The following is a 15,638-nucleotide window of genomic DNA, read 5'->3' on the forward strand; positions in this document are numbered from 1 at the left end:
GAAAAGAAAAAATCTGCCCACAAAAGGAAGAAAGGGTGAGGGGCGGGAAAGAAAGGGTGTAGAGGACGGGTGGGTTCGCTCATTCGCCCTTCCACGAATACAGCGCTACCGGTCGTGTCACTGCCTAGTACTGGAAGCTGCTGCAGGGCGCAGTTTGCACTTTGCGTCTCTGGACAGTGCCTGTCTAGCTATCTGTACCTGTGGTGTGCATTCACCGAGCGAATAACGCGTCTCGATAGCCTGCCAACAGGCTAACTTTGCGATGACGCCATATCATTCCTGGTAAGTACCGTCGAATGTTTATCTGCTTGTATTTTGTAGAGGGCGGGTGGTGGTGGGGAATTACTTACGCTCATGTTCACTTTTAGTAAAACAACTCAATTTCGCCCTCGCCAGTTCATGGATCTTAGAATAGATATTAATTGTCATGGTAAAAATTGTGCAATGCACTCTTGTATCTCCAGTATTAAGTTGTGGATACGAAGGAATACGAAGCAATTAGCTGTTTTCGACACAGTCGCCTTTCTTGAACTCTTGGCGGCGAGTGTACGTTGCAAAATGCATGCAACCTCAAGCATGAGTGCAGCTAATGTGGTCTTTGAGCTTCAGAGGGTGAGTCCTACTTTCTTTCAGAACCTTGATGATTGCTCTGAGTGGTTGAAGTTTAAGAATTGATTAAACTGGAGTACAAACCTTTTTTATGATGAGGCCCAAAGCCATATGGCATCTTTTTTCTAGACGCAGCTGAGTGGCGCGGTCAGGATTTTCTCTTCTTTTTAATGCAGAAAAAGGGCCTGTTTTTTTCCCCCGAACTCAAGCATTAGCTCCCCGCTGCTATGGCCCTGCTTAACCTTCACCCGCAAACATTTTTCTATCGCTATTTCAAGTCGCTTAATCCTCACGAGAGTTGACAACTTGCAAAATAGACCATTTGCAGAAATGTGTAAGTCAGCTTCTCCGCAAGGCTTGTTTTCCAATTAAAAGGTCTGGTTCCCGGACGACACTCGCATTTTTTGTGGAAACGAAAAGAGTGAAGTTCCCTCTTCTGAGTAAACTCAGGAATGTCGCCAGTTTACTTCAAAGTGGCCTGTAGAGAGCCATCAAGAGTAGAATTGCACTCATGCAGTCAACCTTCGGTAGCACTGCAGTAGAGGCTAGGCAGGGAATAGAAGGCAATGGGCCTTTGTTACTGTGCGCCGGAAGTAGTGAGCTACCTCACGCTTAAAGCCCGGGATACATGGAGCGTTTTTTGGGCGATTTTCGCCCGACGCCGATCTGGCCCCGCCAGATATTGACGCGCGGCGTCCGGCGAGACCGGAAGCGGCAGCCGGAGCAAGCCAATAGCAGCGCAGAAAGCCCGCTCTTCCGGTTTGGCCGCCGCCGCCGCGCCAACATGGCCGCCATAGCCGACGAGCTCTGCTGTGTTTGTTGCACGAAAATGTTGTTATCGTGAAAATAAACGCTTCACGAGACATGAAATGTCACTTTTTTTGGAGAACAGGACCGAATCTTGGATCGAAATGCCCGCTTTTCCTCCCTGAAGCGAAGGTGCCGAAGAAAACCGCAGCCGATGGTAGCCACGGCTGAGCGGGCATCGAAAGGTACGCGACCGCATGCATTCGAGCGCGCAAAACCTTGTAGATATCTATGCACGCGTGCTGCAATCAGTACAGTGGTGTCTAAATGAACAATTTCGTTATTCTGAATAAGGAGTCAGCGTCGCTGCTCTCAAAGAGCTCCTCGCTCAATGGTATTTGCCACTTGTTGATCATATTGCTTTCGCGCTGAGAGATACGCGGCGGCGGGCTGCCGCTTTTTCGCTCCATGTATCTCCGGCCGGGCGTCGCGCCGCCGCGACGTTTTCTGCCGCGCGAACATAGTCGGAAAAAACGCTCCATGTATCCCGGGCTTAACTTTCTAAAACTTTTCTACTGAACAACACCGTCGCGCTAACTTCTTTCCCTTCCCCCCTCCCCCGCGCACTCCTAGCCAGAACAAGGAACAACCCACTCCCCACTGCTGTGACGAATGACGGTATCCCTCCTTTTTCTGCCTACACTCTGCTGCAGGCAGTGGGCGGCCATCCGGAGTTTTCATTCGCTCGAAGAATGTGAGTGTGTCCTCTGGGTTCGAGACATTTACCACCGTCTTCGTTATCACTTCCTGTTCTTGCCACGAAAAAGGAGATTGGTGCTCAGTGGTTAGGGCGCTCGACTACTGATCCGGAGTTCCCGGGTTCGAACCCGACCGTGGCGGCTGTGTTTTTATGGAGGAAAAACGCTAAGGCGCCCGTGTGCTGTGCGATGTCAGCGCATGTTAAAGATCCCCAGGTGGTCGAAATTATTCCGGAGCCCTCCACTACGGCACCTATTCCTTTCTTCTTTCGCTCCCTCTTTTATTCCTTCCCTTACGGCGCGGTTCAGGTGTCCAACGATGTATGAGACAGATACTGCGCCATTTCCTTTCCCCAAAAAACCAATTATTATTATTAGTCGGTCCCGAAATAGGTTAAGGGGAATCCAACATGTTCTGAAAATGCGAGACTGCTGTCTGTAAACGAGTACTTTTGGTCGGAAGACATCCTTTTGAAGAAGCTGACTTATATAATACTGCAAGTTGTTGCAGATAGAAACGCACTATCTCAGTGCACATACGCTTTTGTTGCGCGCAGGCGGCAAAAATTCAGCCACAATTTTGCTAGCTAGCGCCAAAAGCATAACTGGACAACAGCTGAACAAGAGCTCACTTCAGGTCATTTTTGTTTGTAAAAAAATGTTCCATGGTCATACACTGACTCTAACTAGATGGTAGCACCACTGCATGCACGATAGCAACGGGGTGAGTGAAGACGCCCTGCTTATCATTTTACAAGCGTCAAATATACTGCGGTACGGTTTCTTATGTCTTGCAGATTTCAGCTGCAAAATCGGGCCCCTTTGAATCAACGCCGAAAGAACGCTGTAATTAAAAAAAAAACTAGGCCATTTACGGAAGTGGGAGCTGCGCTCTATACTTCCACTGCATGTGAGATATGTGTACTGCACACCAAATGTAGGAGCCTTCTAGTTTGGTCTAGCTGGTGGGGCATGCATGTTCTTCAAACAGTATCGTCATTTGGTATCCAGAGCTCGTGTTGTTCATTCTTTTACTTATTTCTTGGCCTGTACAGCATGCTCGCTTGGAAAACACCACACATATGCCTTCGCGCTTCAGACCAAATTGTCGCAGATTAAATTTTGATCTTATAATTACAATTTATGCGTTACTGCCCGTCATGTTTCAAGGATTTCTTTTTGTCACACAGGTTCGCTTGGAGAATTGATGCCGTCAAGACGTTGACAGAAGACTGCTGAGTTATGTTGCCATTTTAAATTCAGTAAGAAATAAACTCTGTCGTGCATACTGGTGTACAATCACTGGAGTCCGAAACTGCACTCTGAAGTGCAGCACGGCACGCCACAATCTTATCGCACTAACACGAACATAGCCAGGAATGTGGAAGAGAAAAACATCTGTGAACTTGACGGCAGTGAGGTGCTTATCATGCCTTTTCAGCAAGCAGCTTTGTTCTGTAGGTGTATTGTAATGCTGCGTTTGGTTTCGATGTGTGTAATACATTAAAGTAGATGCACCATTACCGACACCTACAAAGTGAAGTGGTTTTTTTTACAGGCCCAAAAACGATCTTACTTACTTTAATAACAATGGATGCCTAGTATCACAGCGAACGTGCCTGTGCCTTACATTCGAGAAGTTGTAACAATACACTGTAATATGGGATACATTCCTCTGGACGGTAACGTTACCCGTCCAAAAGAGACGTAAGGATGCACCTAAAAGAGCAAAACATACAGACTTTCAGAGCAATGTTATGCCCACTGACGTGGCGCAAAGTTTCACCATAGAAGCGTTGTAAAAAACTCATTAGGTAACTATAGCCCCTGCGAGGGTAAGCTTACGCTTGCGTTACCCTTCCTAACGTGGCGTAAAGGTGCACCTAAAAGAGGAACCCATATGCTCTTGCAGAGCAATTTTACGCCCATTGATAAGGTGCAAAGTTGCTCTGTAGGAGGGTTGTAAGCTCCTTAGACAGGATTAACTGTAGCCCTTGCAAGTATAAGTTTGCAGCCTGGGATTGAGCATAAGCTTATTCCGAGTGGGCGCAAACATGCACCAGAAAGTGAAGCATATGTTTACACTTTCATGGCCTAAGCGTTAGTCTTTCTGAGGAGGGGTAAAGTTAGACATCAAAGGGTTATACTTACGCATGGCCAGACGGAATAACATTACCCCGATAACAGCCTAAACATTACACTGTGCGCACTTAGTCCCCCGACGAAGGTGTAACGTTACACCAGAAGGGGGTCGCCACAGCGTCAGTGGATTTACCCCCTCAAAGGACTAAAGCCCGGGATACATGCGACGTTTTTTCCGACGATGTTCGCGCGGCAGAAAACGTCGCGGCGGCGCGACGCCCTGCCGGAGATACATGGAGCGAAAAAGCGGCAGCCCGCCGCCGCGTATCTCTCAGCGCGGAAGCAATATGATCAACAAGTGGCAAATACCATTGAGCGGGGCGCTCATTGAGAGCAGCGACGGTGACTCCTTATTCAGAATAACGAAATTGTTCATTTAGACACCACTGTACTGATTGCAGCACGCGTGCATAGATATCTACAAGGTTTTGCGCGCTCGAATGCATGCGGTCGCGTACCTTTCGATGCCCACTCAACCGTGGCTACCATCGGCTGCGGTTTTCTTCGGCACCTTCGCTTCAGGGAGGAAAAGCGGGCATTTCGATCCAAGATTAGGTCCTGTTCTCCAAAAAAAGTAACATTTCATGTCTCGTGAAGCGTTTATTTTCACGATAACAACATTTTCGTGCAATAAACACAGCAGAGCTCGTCGGCCATGGCGGCCATGTTGGCGGCGGCGGGGGCGGAGGCGGCCAAACCGGAAGAGCGGGCTTTCTGCGCTGCTATTGGCTTGCTCCGGCTGCCGCTTCCGGTCTCTCCGGACGCCGCGCGTCAATATCTGGCGGGGCCAGATCGGCGGCGGCGGGCGTTTTTTTCGAGACCGGGCGTCAAATGCGCGCCGTCGGGCGAAAATCGCCCAAAAAACGCTCCATGTATCCCGGGCTTAAGACCACTCCTTTTTTTCTTAGAGTGCATACCTTACGAAAACACACACCTACAATACACGGCACATATGTTATAATAAGGAAAAATACGTACGAACTACGGCACCCAGAAACTTAGGTACGGAATTTATTAAACGATCACCGTCCTGCTGTAAACATTATTCAAGAAAGCAAGTTATTCAAAGCTTTCAGAAATAGCATCAACATGTAGATGTTGTCACTCCAGGCTTAACCACTCTTCTGTTGCATCTCAGAGTATTTGTCCAGTTGTACAGAAATGTTCAATACGAATTACAGCAGTTTCAATGTTGACCAACCACTCTGTATTTCCATCTTATTTTGTGTTTATTTTATGCGCTGAATGTCTTGTGCTCTCGAATGGGAGCAAAAAGGGCGCAGACTCTTTGTCAGGCATCCATTTGCCTTTTGGCCTACGCCCTAGGAGACTGTACCTTACGTTGTCTGAATAAATACTTTGACTTTGAACCCTCCCAATAAAATTTCGTCAGTTTATAGCGAGCACTTGTTCTGTCTTCGTCTCCGTCCACATCCTCGGAGTGCCTCAGTAACATGGACCCGTACCAACTCGCCCAATTTTCCACCCGTTTGCAAGTCTCTCAACTTTGCTTCCTCTTGTCCGAGCCTTCACTCGCCTCACTCGCGGTTTCTCCTCTCTCGCCACCCATCTGCTTCCACCCTCTCCCTACCTTCTCTGCTCTGAAAGTGGAGGGGGAGAATTGCCTCTCTCCACTTCGCCACCTCTCCACTGCGGCTTCACACATCACATCAACGCTGGAGACTTTTTGCGAGAGTGATAGAACGAACGCAGTTGAGCGCTGGAGGCGGCGAATAAAAACGCTATAGTTGACGTAACAGTGCATTGCCGAAGGCATGATTTGAAACAAAAAAAGGTAGCATGCTAGGCTGCCAGTGTTAATGTCTAGCTAGGGAAGCGGCGGGATGCGGAAGCAGTAGCGGGCTGCTAGAAAAGAGCAGACGGTAATAAGCATTCATTTTAAACAGCGTGAAAATACATGGACGCGGGGAAGAAACATCACACGAGCGCTGACTAGAAGAGGTAAATGTGGAGTAATCACAGCAGTGGTGTGAAAGGTTATCTAGCCGCCCATTGCAAAACATGTAGCAAGTGTCATCCAGATTTTTAGCAATGTGACGTCTTAGGTCAGCGTGCTGATCCGTTTACCAGAGAAGCGATTGAGGCCTACAGCATATTACCAAATAAGGACACGTGTGCCAGTGCGCCATCACTGGTTTTATCCGGCAAAGAACTGCTGTTTGTCTCTGCTAAGAGGTAAAACCTTTGTGGCGATAAGTTTTCTTTGGTAGCTCTACATTTCCCTCTTTTATGTTTTTCTCAATGTTTTCTTGTTTTTTGTTACGCAACCTGCATATAAAAGTAAACTCTTTCGCAATAAATCGCCAGTTGATGCGCTCACGTGTCGTCCATCCTCGGCATTCGTGTCTTTTCTCGCTAATTAAAATGAATTCCCGGCAACTCGTTAAAGCTTCTACATTGGGTAAGAAGCAGTATTACGGTCTGGGGGGCATCTCTCCCAGGACCTTCTCCGCTGGTTAAAGTAGATGATTGGGAGGGAGCACTGTCATATCGCGATGGGAAGAGAGCTACGGGATCAGAAATACCGCCATTGTATCGGTCGATGTCAACAATTTCCTCTAGTAATATTTTTTTTCTTGTTTTGCAGCGATAGCTATCGACGTTTCAGGCGTCTGCGACGTTTTCGGCGTGACAACGGGCCACACTGATTGGTCCGAATACAATGACGTCATGCGTGCCAGCATAGTGATGTCACGCGCACCCTGCCAGAGTAGCCAAATAATGCCGAATAAACAATACCTTCACCACTTCGACCATCTGTCGCGGAATGCCGCCTTGCACAATGGGTACCATATTGGTGGTATTTTTTATTATTATTAGGGACAGGCCTGGCGAATTCGAAGAATGACAGTTATTCAAGAAGGTGGCGATGAGCACAGAGAGGATGACGAGGAATAAAAATTTTATTGAAATAGCAGACTGAGGCTCTTGCGGGTGATGCCCCTATTCCAGGGCCCCACTGGCTCTAGCAGCTCGTTAGGCTTGGTCCAAGGTTGCCTGCTGGCTTCCCAGGTCCTGCCGGGCGAGTCGCGCCTCCCAGATGAGCACGGAGAGAACAGTGTTACGATTTTACAGGTGACTAAAAGAGAGCCACGCGGACGATATATAGAGAGAAAATATAAGAAAGAAAAACACTCTCTTCACAGCAAAACAATGTCTAGAAAATAAGTGTGGGTATTAATTCCAGCCCACCTACTTGCAAAGTGTGACCATGAAAGAATAAATTGAGAGGGATAGCTGCGAAATGCTCCGAAGTACTGCGCAACACTACAGAATACTTCAGCACGAACGGAATCCTGCTGTCAGACCGCGAGATAGAAGTCAAAAGACACAGCTTTGAAATTAGGCGCTGGGACAACAGCAACAGCTGCCTATGCGGACGGCCGCTCTCCTCCCGAGACCGGCCGCGGTATGGTGTGTCTGACTAATTCAAGATCCCCTATATCTCCTTCAATATATTTGTTTCCAATTTGGCGCAGAATTGCGCTCAGCTTACGTTTTTACTAAAATCACTGCAATCATTTTTTTTGCCTCTCATCACCAAACCCTTGGAAACCTCCCATCGTTAGTACGGGTCCTTTCAGAAGAGTCCAACAACACCAACCTTTGTGTATCATGTGGGCAAGTTGAAACAATAGATCATTTTCTCCTCTCTTGCCGGCGGTTCGCAGTTCAGAGAAAGCAGTATTTGGAGGTTCCTCTTTCGAGGTTAGGACTCCCTCTGCCTCTTCCAGTTCTTCTCTCGTTCGGTGCGAGCGCTAAGGGATTCCGGCTAAGCAGTGTTTGCGGCTACCTTCATGATTACGTAAGTGCAACTGATCGATTACCTTGTTAGCTGTATACAAAATTTTGTCGCATGTCCGAAAATGCTTGATTCTATTCTTGGTAATTCATATTTCTTTAATTCATTTGAATTTTCCAATTTTTGTCTTGATTTAGTCTTCTCACGTCTATTTTTCCTCGCGCAAATACCTAATTGGCATTCTCTACTGCACCTTGGCCAATCCCCCTGCGTGGGTACGTGCCATGTTTACTAAGGAGAAGAAGAAGAAGAAGAACAGTCAAGAGGAAGAAGAAGAATAGTGCACAGTCGCCTCACAAAACATGTTGATGACATCAACGGTCTCAGCTCAGCCCAGATTGGCTTTCGTCGTGGAGTCTCTATATGGTCCGCGCATGTGGATCTAGAGAGCAGAATCCGGCTCTCGCTACGCAGAAGAGAAGTTTCAGCTTTGGTCACTCTTGATGAAGCAAAGGCCTATGACAGTGTAGAGCATACTATTTTACTTAACAGACTTGCTCACTTACATCCTCCAACCTACATTTATGCGTGGATATCTGAATTTCTGAAGGACAGATTCTTTTACTGCGCCGAGGGAAACCTATGTTCAAATACATATTATCAATCAAGAGGTGTGCCGCAAGGATCGGTGCTATCCCCTCTGCTTTTTAATATTTTGGTCAGTGGCATCCCCATTCGTCCTGATATAACAGTTTTTGTGTATGCAGATGACATAGCTTTTTTCGCCTCGGCCAGGGATATCCACTCTCTTTACCACATTCTGCAGGGATATTTGGATGCTCTTGGAGTATGGTTGCAGGGTATTAATTTATCCCTGAATGTAGACAAATGCGGAGTTTTGGTATTTCCTCCAGACAGGCCTTTGCACATTTCATTAGTCCATCGTTCTCTCCAGATTCCACAAGTGGAATCCGTAAAATATCTGGGTGTTACTTATCACCCAGCATTAGATTGGAGCCTTCATATAAAGAACAATGCTTTTAAAGGAGAACGCGCTCTAGGCCGGCTGACAAGAATCGCCAATAAAAAGTTTGGGATGCGCCGCGACACGTTATTGTTACTATACAAAGCCTACGTAAGACCTATACTTGAATTTGGTTGCATTCTGTTCTCTGGTAGCGCAAGCTACAAGATTCAACCCTTAATCTTACTGGAAAGGCGCGCTCTCCGCCTCTGCCTTGGTCTCCCAAAATCAGTTTCAAACGCCCTGCTTTATCTGGAAGCCCGTATCCCTGATCTAACTTCCCGTTTTCAAATACTCACGGTGCGAACTTTCCTCACGTCTATGGACCCAGTGACTGATGTCAGTACTCCTATTTTTGTGTCTCAGCCGGCCTTATTCTGTTCTCATCATTGGCCACGGTATCAAATGCCACAAATTATGTTAACGCAGAACCTTTTAACACCGATTGGTGTTGATCTCAGTTCTTTGCAGTGGGTTGATGACACGCCGGCAGCAGTGGAATTCCATTTCGACCACATCTTCCCATCTCATGCGAAACACATGCCAGCAAACATTTTAAACGGTGTTCTCACGGATCACATAGAGAAATACCCCCATCATACGGTGCTTGCTACCGATGCCTCCGTCAACTGCCAAAAAGCTGCAGTTGGCATCTTTTCGCAGGATTTGGCATGGAGCTATTCCGCCCGCATCCCAGATTATATTCCTATATTCCTTGCGGAATTTTTGGCTCTTGGAATAACCCTTCACAAAATTCCATGCCATGTGTCTCATGTTATTATTCTCGCTGATTGTTTGTCAGTGTTAGTCTCCCTTGACACTTCACAAGAAGATTTTTTGAGTCGTATCCTGCGATTTCTTGTCCCATGACTTTGAAGGTGGTCCGTTTTGTCTGGGTCCCTGGCCATGCAGGTATTCATTCAAATGAGGTGGCTGATTACTTAGCAAGGTCGGCTTTTGACGGGTCAGTGACGCATCCCGTCCCGAATTTCAGCCTGCTGGCGATTTCCAGGTTTCAGCGGTTCCTACATAAATCAGCCAGGTTACGAGATCCCTTACTAAATACCACTGACTATCAGCACTTAGCATATAATTGGAACGTCCGTTCGTGTAAATCTAGGCTGTGTGATGTAACAAGAACGCGGTTGCGGTGCAGGATTCCAAGTTTGAATTTATATCTATGCAGGTGTGGGTTGACACCGACGAACCTATGTGACGCATTTGGGAAAGTTGAATCTTTAGACCATTTTCTCCTCTACTGCCCAAAGTTCGCACTTCAGAGAAAGATTTACCTGGAGGTCCCTCTCTCCAGGTTAGGGCTCCCTTTATCTTTGCCAGTATTATTATCATTTGGTGCGAACGCCAAGGGATTTGCATTGGGTTCTATTTGTGGGTTTCTCCACGATTACATAATTGCAACTGGTAGGTTGATGTGCTAATTCTTTTAATGTTCTACGAGCTCTTCTTTTTCACCAAAATGCTGTCTGTTATTTAACTGTCAATATTGTTCTCTTGTTTTTATTCATTGATTTTTCAAAATTCACGATTGGTGCTACATTTTTGTCATCATCTTCCATGGAAACTTCTTTGTTTTTTCAACTACACCTTGGCCAATCCCCCCGCGTGGGTATGTGCCATATACCTGGGGTGAAGAAGAAGAAGAAGATGGCAGCTGCCTTCTGCGCACTCTTATCGACGTGGAATTGAAGAACGGTAAGTTAGGAGCGCTTCCCAGGCTCTTACGTCGTGGTGTCTGACGAATGTGACGCGGAGTCGTTTTCAAAATCAAGCGGCAGGCTACGCTCTAACGACGGTATATATAGTAGTGCAAACTGTGGTGGATTCCGGTGGGAGCTCGTGTGGCCATTCCAGGGGTTCCAGTGCGCGGAGCAGAGTGCAGAGCATGCACGAGCAGCATTGACATGGGTTCAATCTGAAGTGTGCATGAGCGCCTATAGAGAGTGTCGGAAAGCTTTCGACGGCTCTTTGGCCGTAAAAGTTGCAAACGTCTCCAGGAGACCCATATGCATCAGATTCAAACTTTGTGACTCGTCCAGGCATCAAAAGCTTGGAATTCTATGGCATTACTAACGCATATTTTAATTTGGTGCCCCTGTGATTTTTTTTTGTCCATTTCACCCTGAGAAAGGTATGCCATCTTTGCCTATTTGTGTTCTCTCGAAGCCACATGTCGTTGTTCAATGGCGTCCTTAATATTCGTATTCCGTCAGCTTCAGGGCTTCATCTTTGCTTTCAAGTGGTTTTCCACATTTACTTATTTTATTTTCGCACGATTGAGTATAATCGCACTTTTCCACACATCTTTCCACTTGTTGCGTTCACATCTACAATAATGTAATACAAACAAACAGACAAACAAACAAACAAACAAACAAACAAACAAACAAACAAACAAACAAACAAACAAACAAACGGCATCTGAGTACCACAGAAGGCACCCAGTTCTCCTTTGCTGCTTTTTATCCTTCGAGTGGGAGCAGCGCGCTAAAGACGACAGATTCAAGCTTTGTTCAAACGCGTTTTAGCTGAAGTATTTCGTCGGGCGAAATGAGCTCTCGTTGCTGTTGTCATTTGTCAGCGGAAGTTAACTTGATTCGCAACTCACTGTGAGGCAAAAAGAAAAGGAGCCAGGTGGCTTCCAATGTGTCCTAAATTCGAAACCTTATTCGTCCAGCTACGATGCAGCAGTGGCACATGATCACGCTCCTGGCGCAACTGTTATGTCAGCGAAAGCCTTTACGGTTTAGGAGATTGTGGCCATATATAGGGTGGTGCACGCACCAATAACTTTCTACTGTTATCACGATCTACGGCCGTGGGGTGAGGGTGTTGAGCGTATCACGTTACATTGCAGGATATGGGACTAAGGATACATGCACTATAATTTGCAAACAGATTAAAACTGTTAGATTCGCTAGTTGCAGCTTGCCTGAACTCATGCAGATAGTCGTTCCTTGAGATGGCAGTTTAGCTTCAGAATATTTGTTTTTAATAACCGATATCTCAAATTTGAGCCTCTATTTTGCTATAGACAGTAAATTTTAAGCCTGATAGTAATTACTGCAGAAAATCGCTAAACAGGTAAGATCATGCTCCAGCACGCAACAAAAAGTTCAAATTTCGCGCTATGATTAGAGCTTTAGCAAACACTTGTGAGATGGCGCCACAAGACAAAACACGTTTTCTTCCCAGGCCTCTTTGCGAGCACAGCTGCCATGTTTACAAATGTCAGCCTCCATGGCAGACTCCGGAGGTGATAGTTTACAAGAATCACTTCTAATCGTGCAGATTTTTGACTCAGCGCCGTTAGTGGCTCCACTGCGGTGCGGGAAACAGTGACGGCAAGACGTGCCATCGTGTTATTGTGTCCTGATCGCGCTGACAACCGCAGGCAAGCGTCGCCAAAATGAGTGCAGACGATGCGACCACTGCAGTTGACGGCCCCGCGCCGTCGGATGGACCCGCGGCTGCCGATGCCAGTCCGGAAGCCGCTAGCACGGTAAGCATTCGCCCCAGCTTCTCGTATTTTTTACCTCCCTATCACGCGCTCGTAGTCTTGAGTGGAAACTGACGCTTCCGTATTGTTTTGCGCGCCGTTCTGCTATCTGGATTAGTGATCTTTGATCGCATGGCGATCGCAGTGTCCGTCTTTCGCATCTGACGGGTGTACGTACTACGTAAACAAGCAGCACCCAGTCGGTTTATGTCGGAGCAGTGTTTTCTAGCTCGCATGCGGGCGCTACACGATTTCAGTGCAGCTTTTGTAATGAAAAAAAAAAAAAGTTGACGGTCAGAAATGACCAGGAGGGCTCTGTTAAAAAAAAAAGAAAGGCTATTGCATTGATGCTGGCTTCTACCGTAAGTTAGCAGTGAATGGGGGCGTGCTGCTTTAAAATTCCGGATGTTGATCCGCAAGGTTTTGGGCAAATGAAATACGGCGTCACGTTTTCTGCAAGTGCGTTTTCGAGGGAAAGAAAAAAATCGTAATACGATGTTTACTTCGTATTTACTTCGTATTACGATTTTTCGATTTTTACAAGTTTACTTCGGTCGGCTGACACGATCCTTTAAACATAAACTGGCTGTCACGAACATTTAAACACAAACAGTGCGCAGTCGATGCGATTATCCACGTCAACCTTGCACTTACTGAAATTAGTGAATTTTTTGCATATTTTCCGTGCATGTTTTCGTTTGACAGAATGGCCACTTTCGGCTAGCGAACTGCCGAAAATGTCTTGCATGCTCAGTTATACGGATTGAGATGAAAACTGCGGAGGTGTCATGCATCTCGAACGCGAACGTGCCTCTAGAATTCCTCATTATAGAATATCTGAGTTACCAATATAGACATGCATCCTGATTGCAGTGGCTCAAAACAACCGATTTTAGTAATTTGGAAGTTGGATGGCAGGAATTATCCTTCACGTTATGCCCACATGGCCATATAAATTACTTGTGTACTACTCTGAATTTGTTGCAAATATTTTGGCATTATATTGAACACCAGGTATTATTTAGCATTATGAATGTTTTTCTTTTTTCATGAATGCTGGCTGTCCTGTATTGGCAGAAGATCAGCAGCATCAGATAACTAAACAACAAAATGCCAATTTACCATGCAGCTTTATTCGCAACACATTGCTTGTTGTTAAGGGCCTGTAAAAAACGGCTGCCAATAAGCCAGATCAGAGATACTGTGTGATGCTGTTGGCTGTTTTTCAGTGTAAAAATGACTTGAAGGAGCTGCTCATTGGCCGCATAATATTCATAGTTGGGCTACATGTCAACTTGTATACCGCATGTTAAGGCAGCAGTGTGGGCTAAACATAAACACATAAACCACATTACAAAAAAAAATAATTATAAGCATTGCACTTGGAATAGGTCTCGCAGATTTTTAGACACTGTCTCAAAGTTGGATGTTATTGTTGTGTAGATCTTTGAATATTTTTGGTAGTTTACTCTGCATAATTTATTGTACCCATTCCATGGTCAGGATGGCTAGTTTATATATTGTATTTTTTTCTAGTTCTGCTGTCTTCTAAAGAAAAGAAGACCGCTGATGTGTTTCATTTCTTGTTTTGACAGCTTTCAGTAAGGCCATTCCATACTAAAGTGGACATGCAAATTTTTTCATTATTCAGCACAGCTCCTAAAAATAGCCACAATAAAAGCGTGTTGAAAATTATGATTAGGGACACCGGTTTGTTGAGTTTTTCACCTACTGTGTTGCTGTAATGTACAGTATAGTGTTCATAGGCATGTTGCAGAAGAAAGGGCAGCTGAAGTGCTTTGAAACGTGAGCTCAGTTCGGGCCGCTGTCCTTTCGCTGATGAAAATTAAAATTTTAAACTTCTATATTCCATATTCCACAAGGAAACTGGAATTAATGGAGCACCTATCTCAAACAGCATCACAATGTTTCTTTCTAGGCATACAGACCACGGACGTAAATTTTGCTTATGAACCCCAGGACTGGCTCCTTCTTTGTCAACTTGATTAGACATTTGAATTGGCTGAATGAAATGCAGGTGTGCTATGTTACTTGATGCATACTTTCCTGCATGTTGCAACTTCCTGTTGTGGCACTTTCAGGCATGGCAGTATAATGTCTGTCTAGAGAATAAAGGAGTATAGACACTTAACCTTTGGGTGCGTGTTTTTTGTTTGGAATTATGCATAAGGCATTATTATACGTGGATTACTACCTGGTATTCTCCAATGACTGCTAAATAGTTTATAGTTGAATTTCTTTCATGTGCTGTTTCAGTTTCAACAGCCGAATGAGGACTGTGACGTCTAAGTGTGGTTATAGGTCATATGAGGCATGCAAAAACTGCCATATAATCGCTGCTTCCACATTCGTTGTCATTCCAGTTCTTGACGAAGGCTGGCTTCAGCACTTTAGTGAATTAAGTCTTTTTCATGCCTCACACATGACATAAAAATACTCATTGATGTCACAGCCATCATTTGGCTGTTGAAACCGAAACAGCATGGCAGAAAAATACGATTATACGTTATTTAGTGGTCGTAGGCGAGCACACATGCATGTAGTGTCTTCCACATCATTGTAGAGAAGAAAACATGCCACCAAAGTTAGGTGTCTATACTCATTTAAAGGGACACTGAAGATGATTGGGGTTGACCTGTGTTGACTGATTACTGATGGAGCTCTTACTGAAAAGGAGGTTATGTAAGCAAGCAAAGACCAAAAATAAAAATAGTTGCCATCATGAGCCAATTTTTTAAGCTGACAACATATGTAAACAAATTTTTTCAGAGACTTCTTTTCAAAGCAATAATCACAGAGTCCTTTTCGGTTCAGGCATCACAATTTTCCGTCTCTTCTGTGAAAATTTTTAGTGCAATTTTGGCAGGAAAAATGCATATTTGCTGCTGTACAAGTGTCAGCAAACCTAAAAAAAAGCTGTAAAATTCATTTTTACATGCAAAAAAAAAGATGCAGTTGTCGTCAATGCTCCTTTCTATAACAATGTAAAAAATATTATTAATAATATCTGTACCAGTAAGTTTCATGTGTTCAAAGCTACAAATTAGCATGTCTATT

At 45.3% G+C, this 15,638-nt stretch overlaps 1 protein-coding gene across 3 annotated transcripts in view; it reads left to right on the forward strand.

Moving 5' to 3' along the window:
- The first annotated feature begins 12,261 nt into the window (after positions 1 to 12,261).
- Positions 12,262 to 15,638, forward strand: part of LOC144110212 (E3 ubiquitin-protein ligase Rnf220-like) — a 92,314-nt gene continuing 88,937 nt past the window's right edge. The window contains exon 1 of one of the 3 annotated variants that reach the window (XM_077643049.1): positions 12,262 to 12,563. In XM_077643049.1, coding sequence (XP_077499175.1) covers positions 12,471 to 12,563 — 93 coding nt within the window. In that variant the 5' untranslated portion in view covers positions 12,262 to 12,470. The remainder of the gene's footprint in view (positions 12,564 to 15,638) is intronic. The other 2 variants (XM_077643047.1, XM_077643048.1) reach the window with 2 other exon arrangements.

The sequence above is a fragment of the Amblyomma americanum genome, chromosome 11 (assembly GCF_052857255.1).
Source record: "Amblyomma americanum isolate KBUSLIRL-KWMA chromosome 11, ASM5285725v1, whole genome shotgun sequence".
Taxonomy (NCBI): Eukaryota; Metazoa; Arthropoda; class Arachnida; order Ixodida; family Ixodidae; genus Amblyomma; species Amblyomma americanum.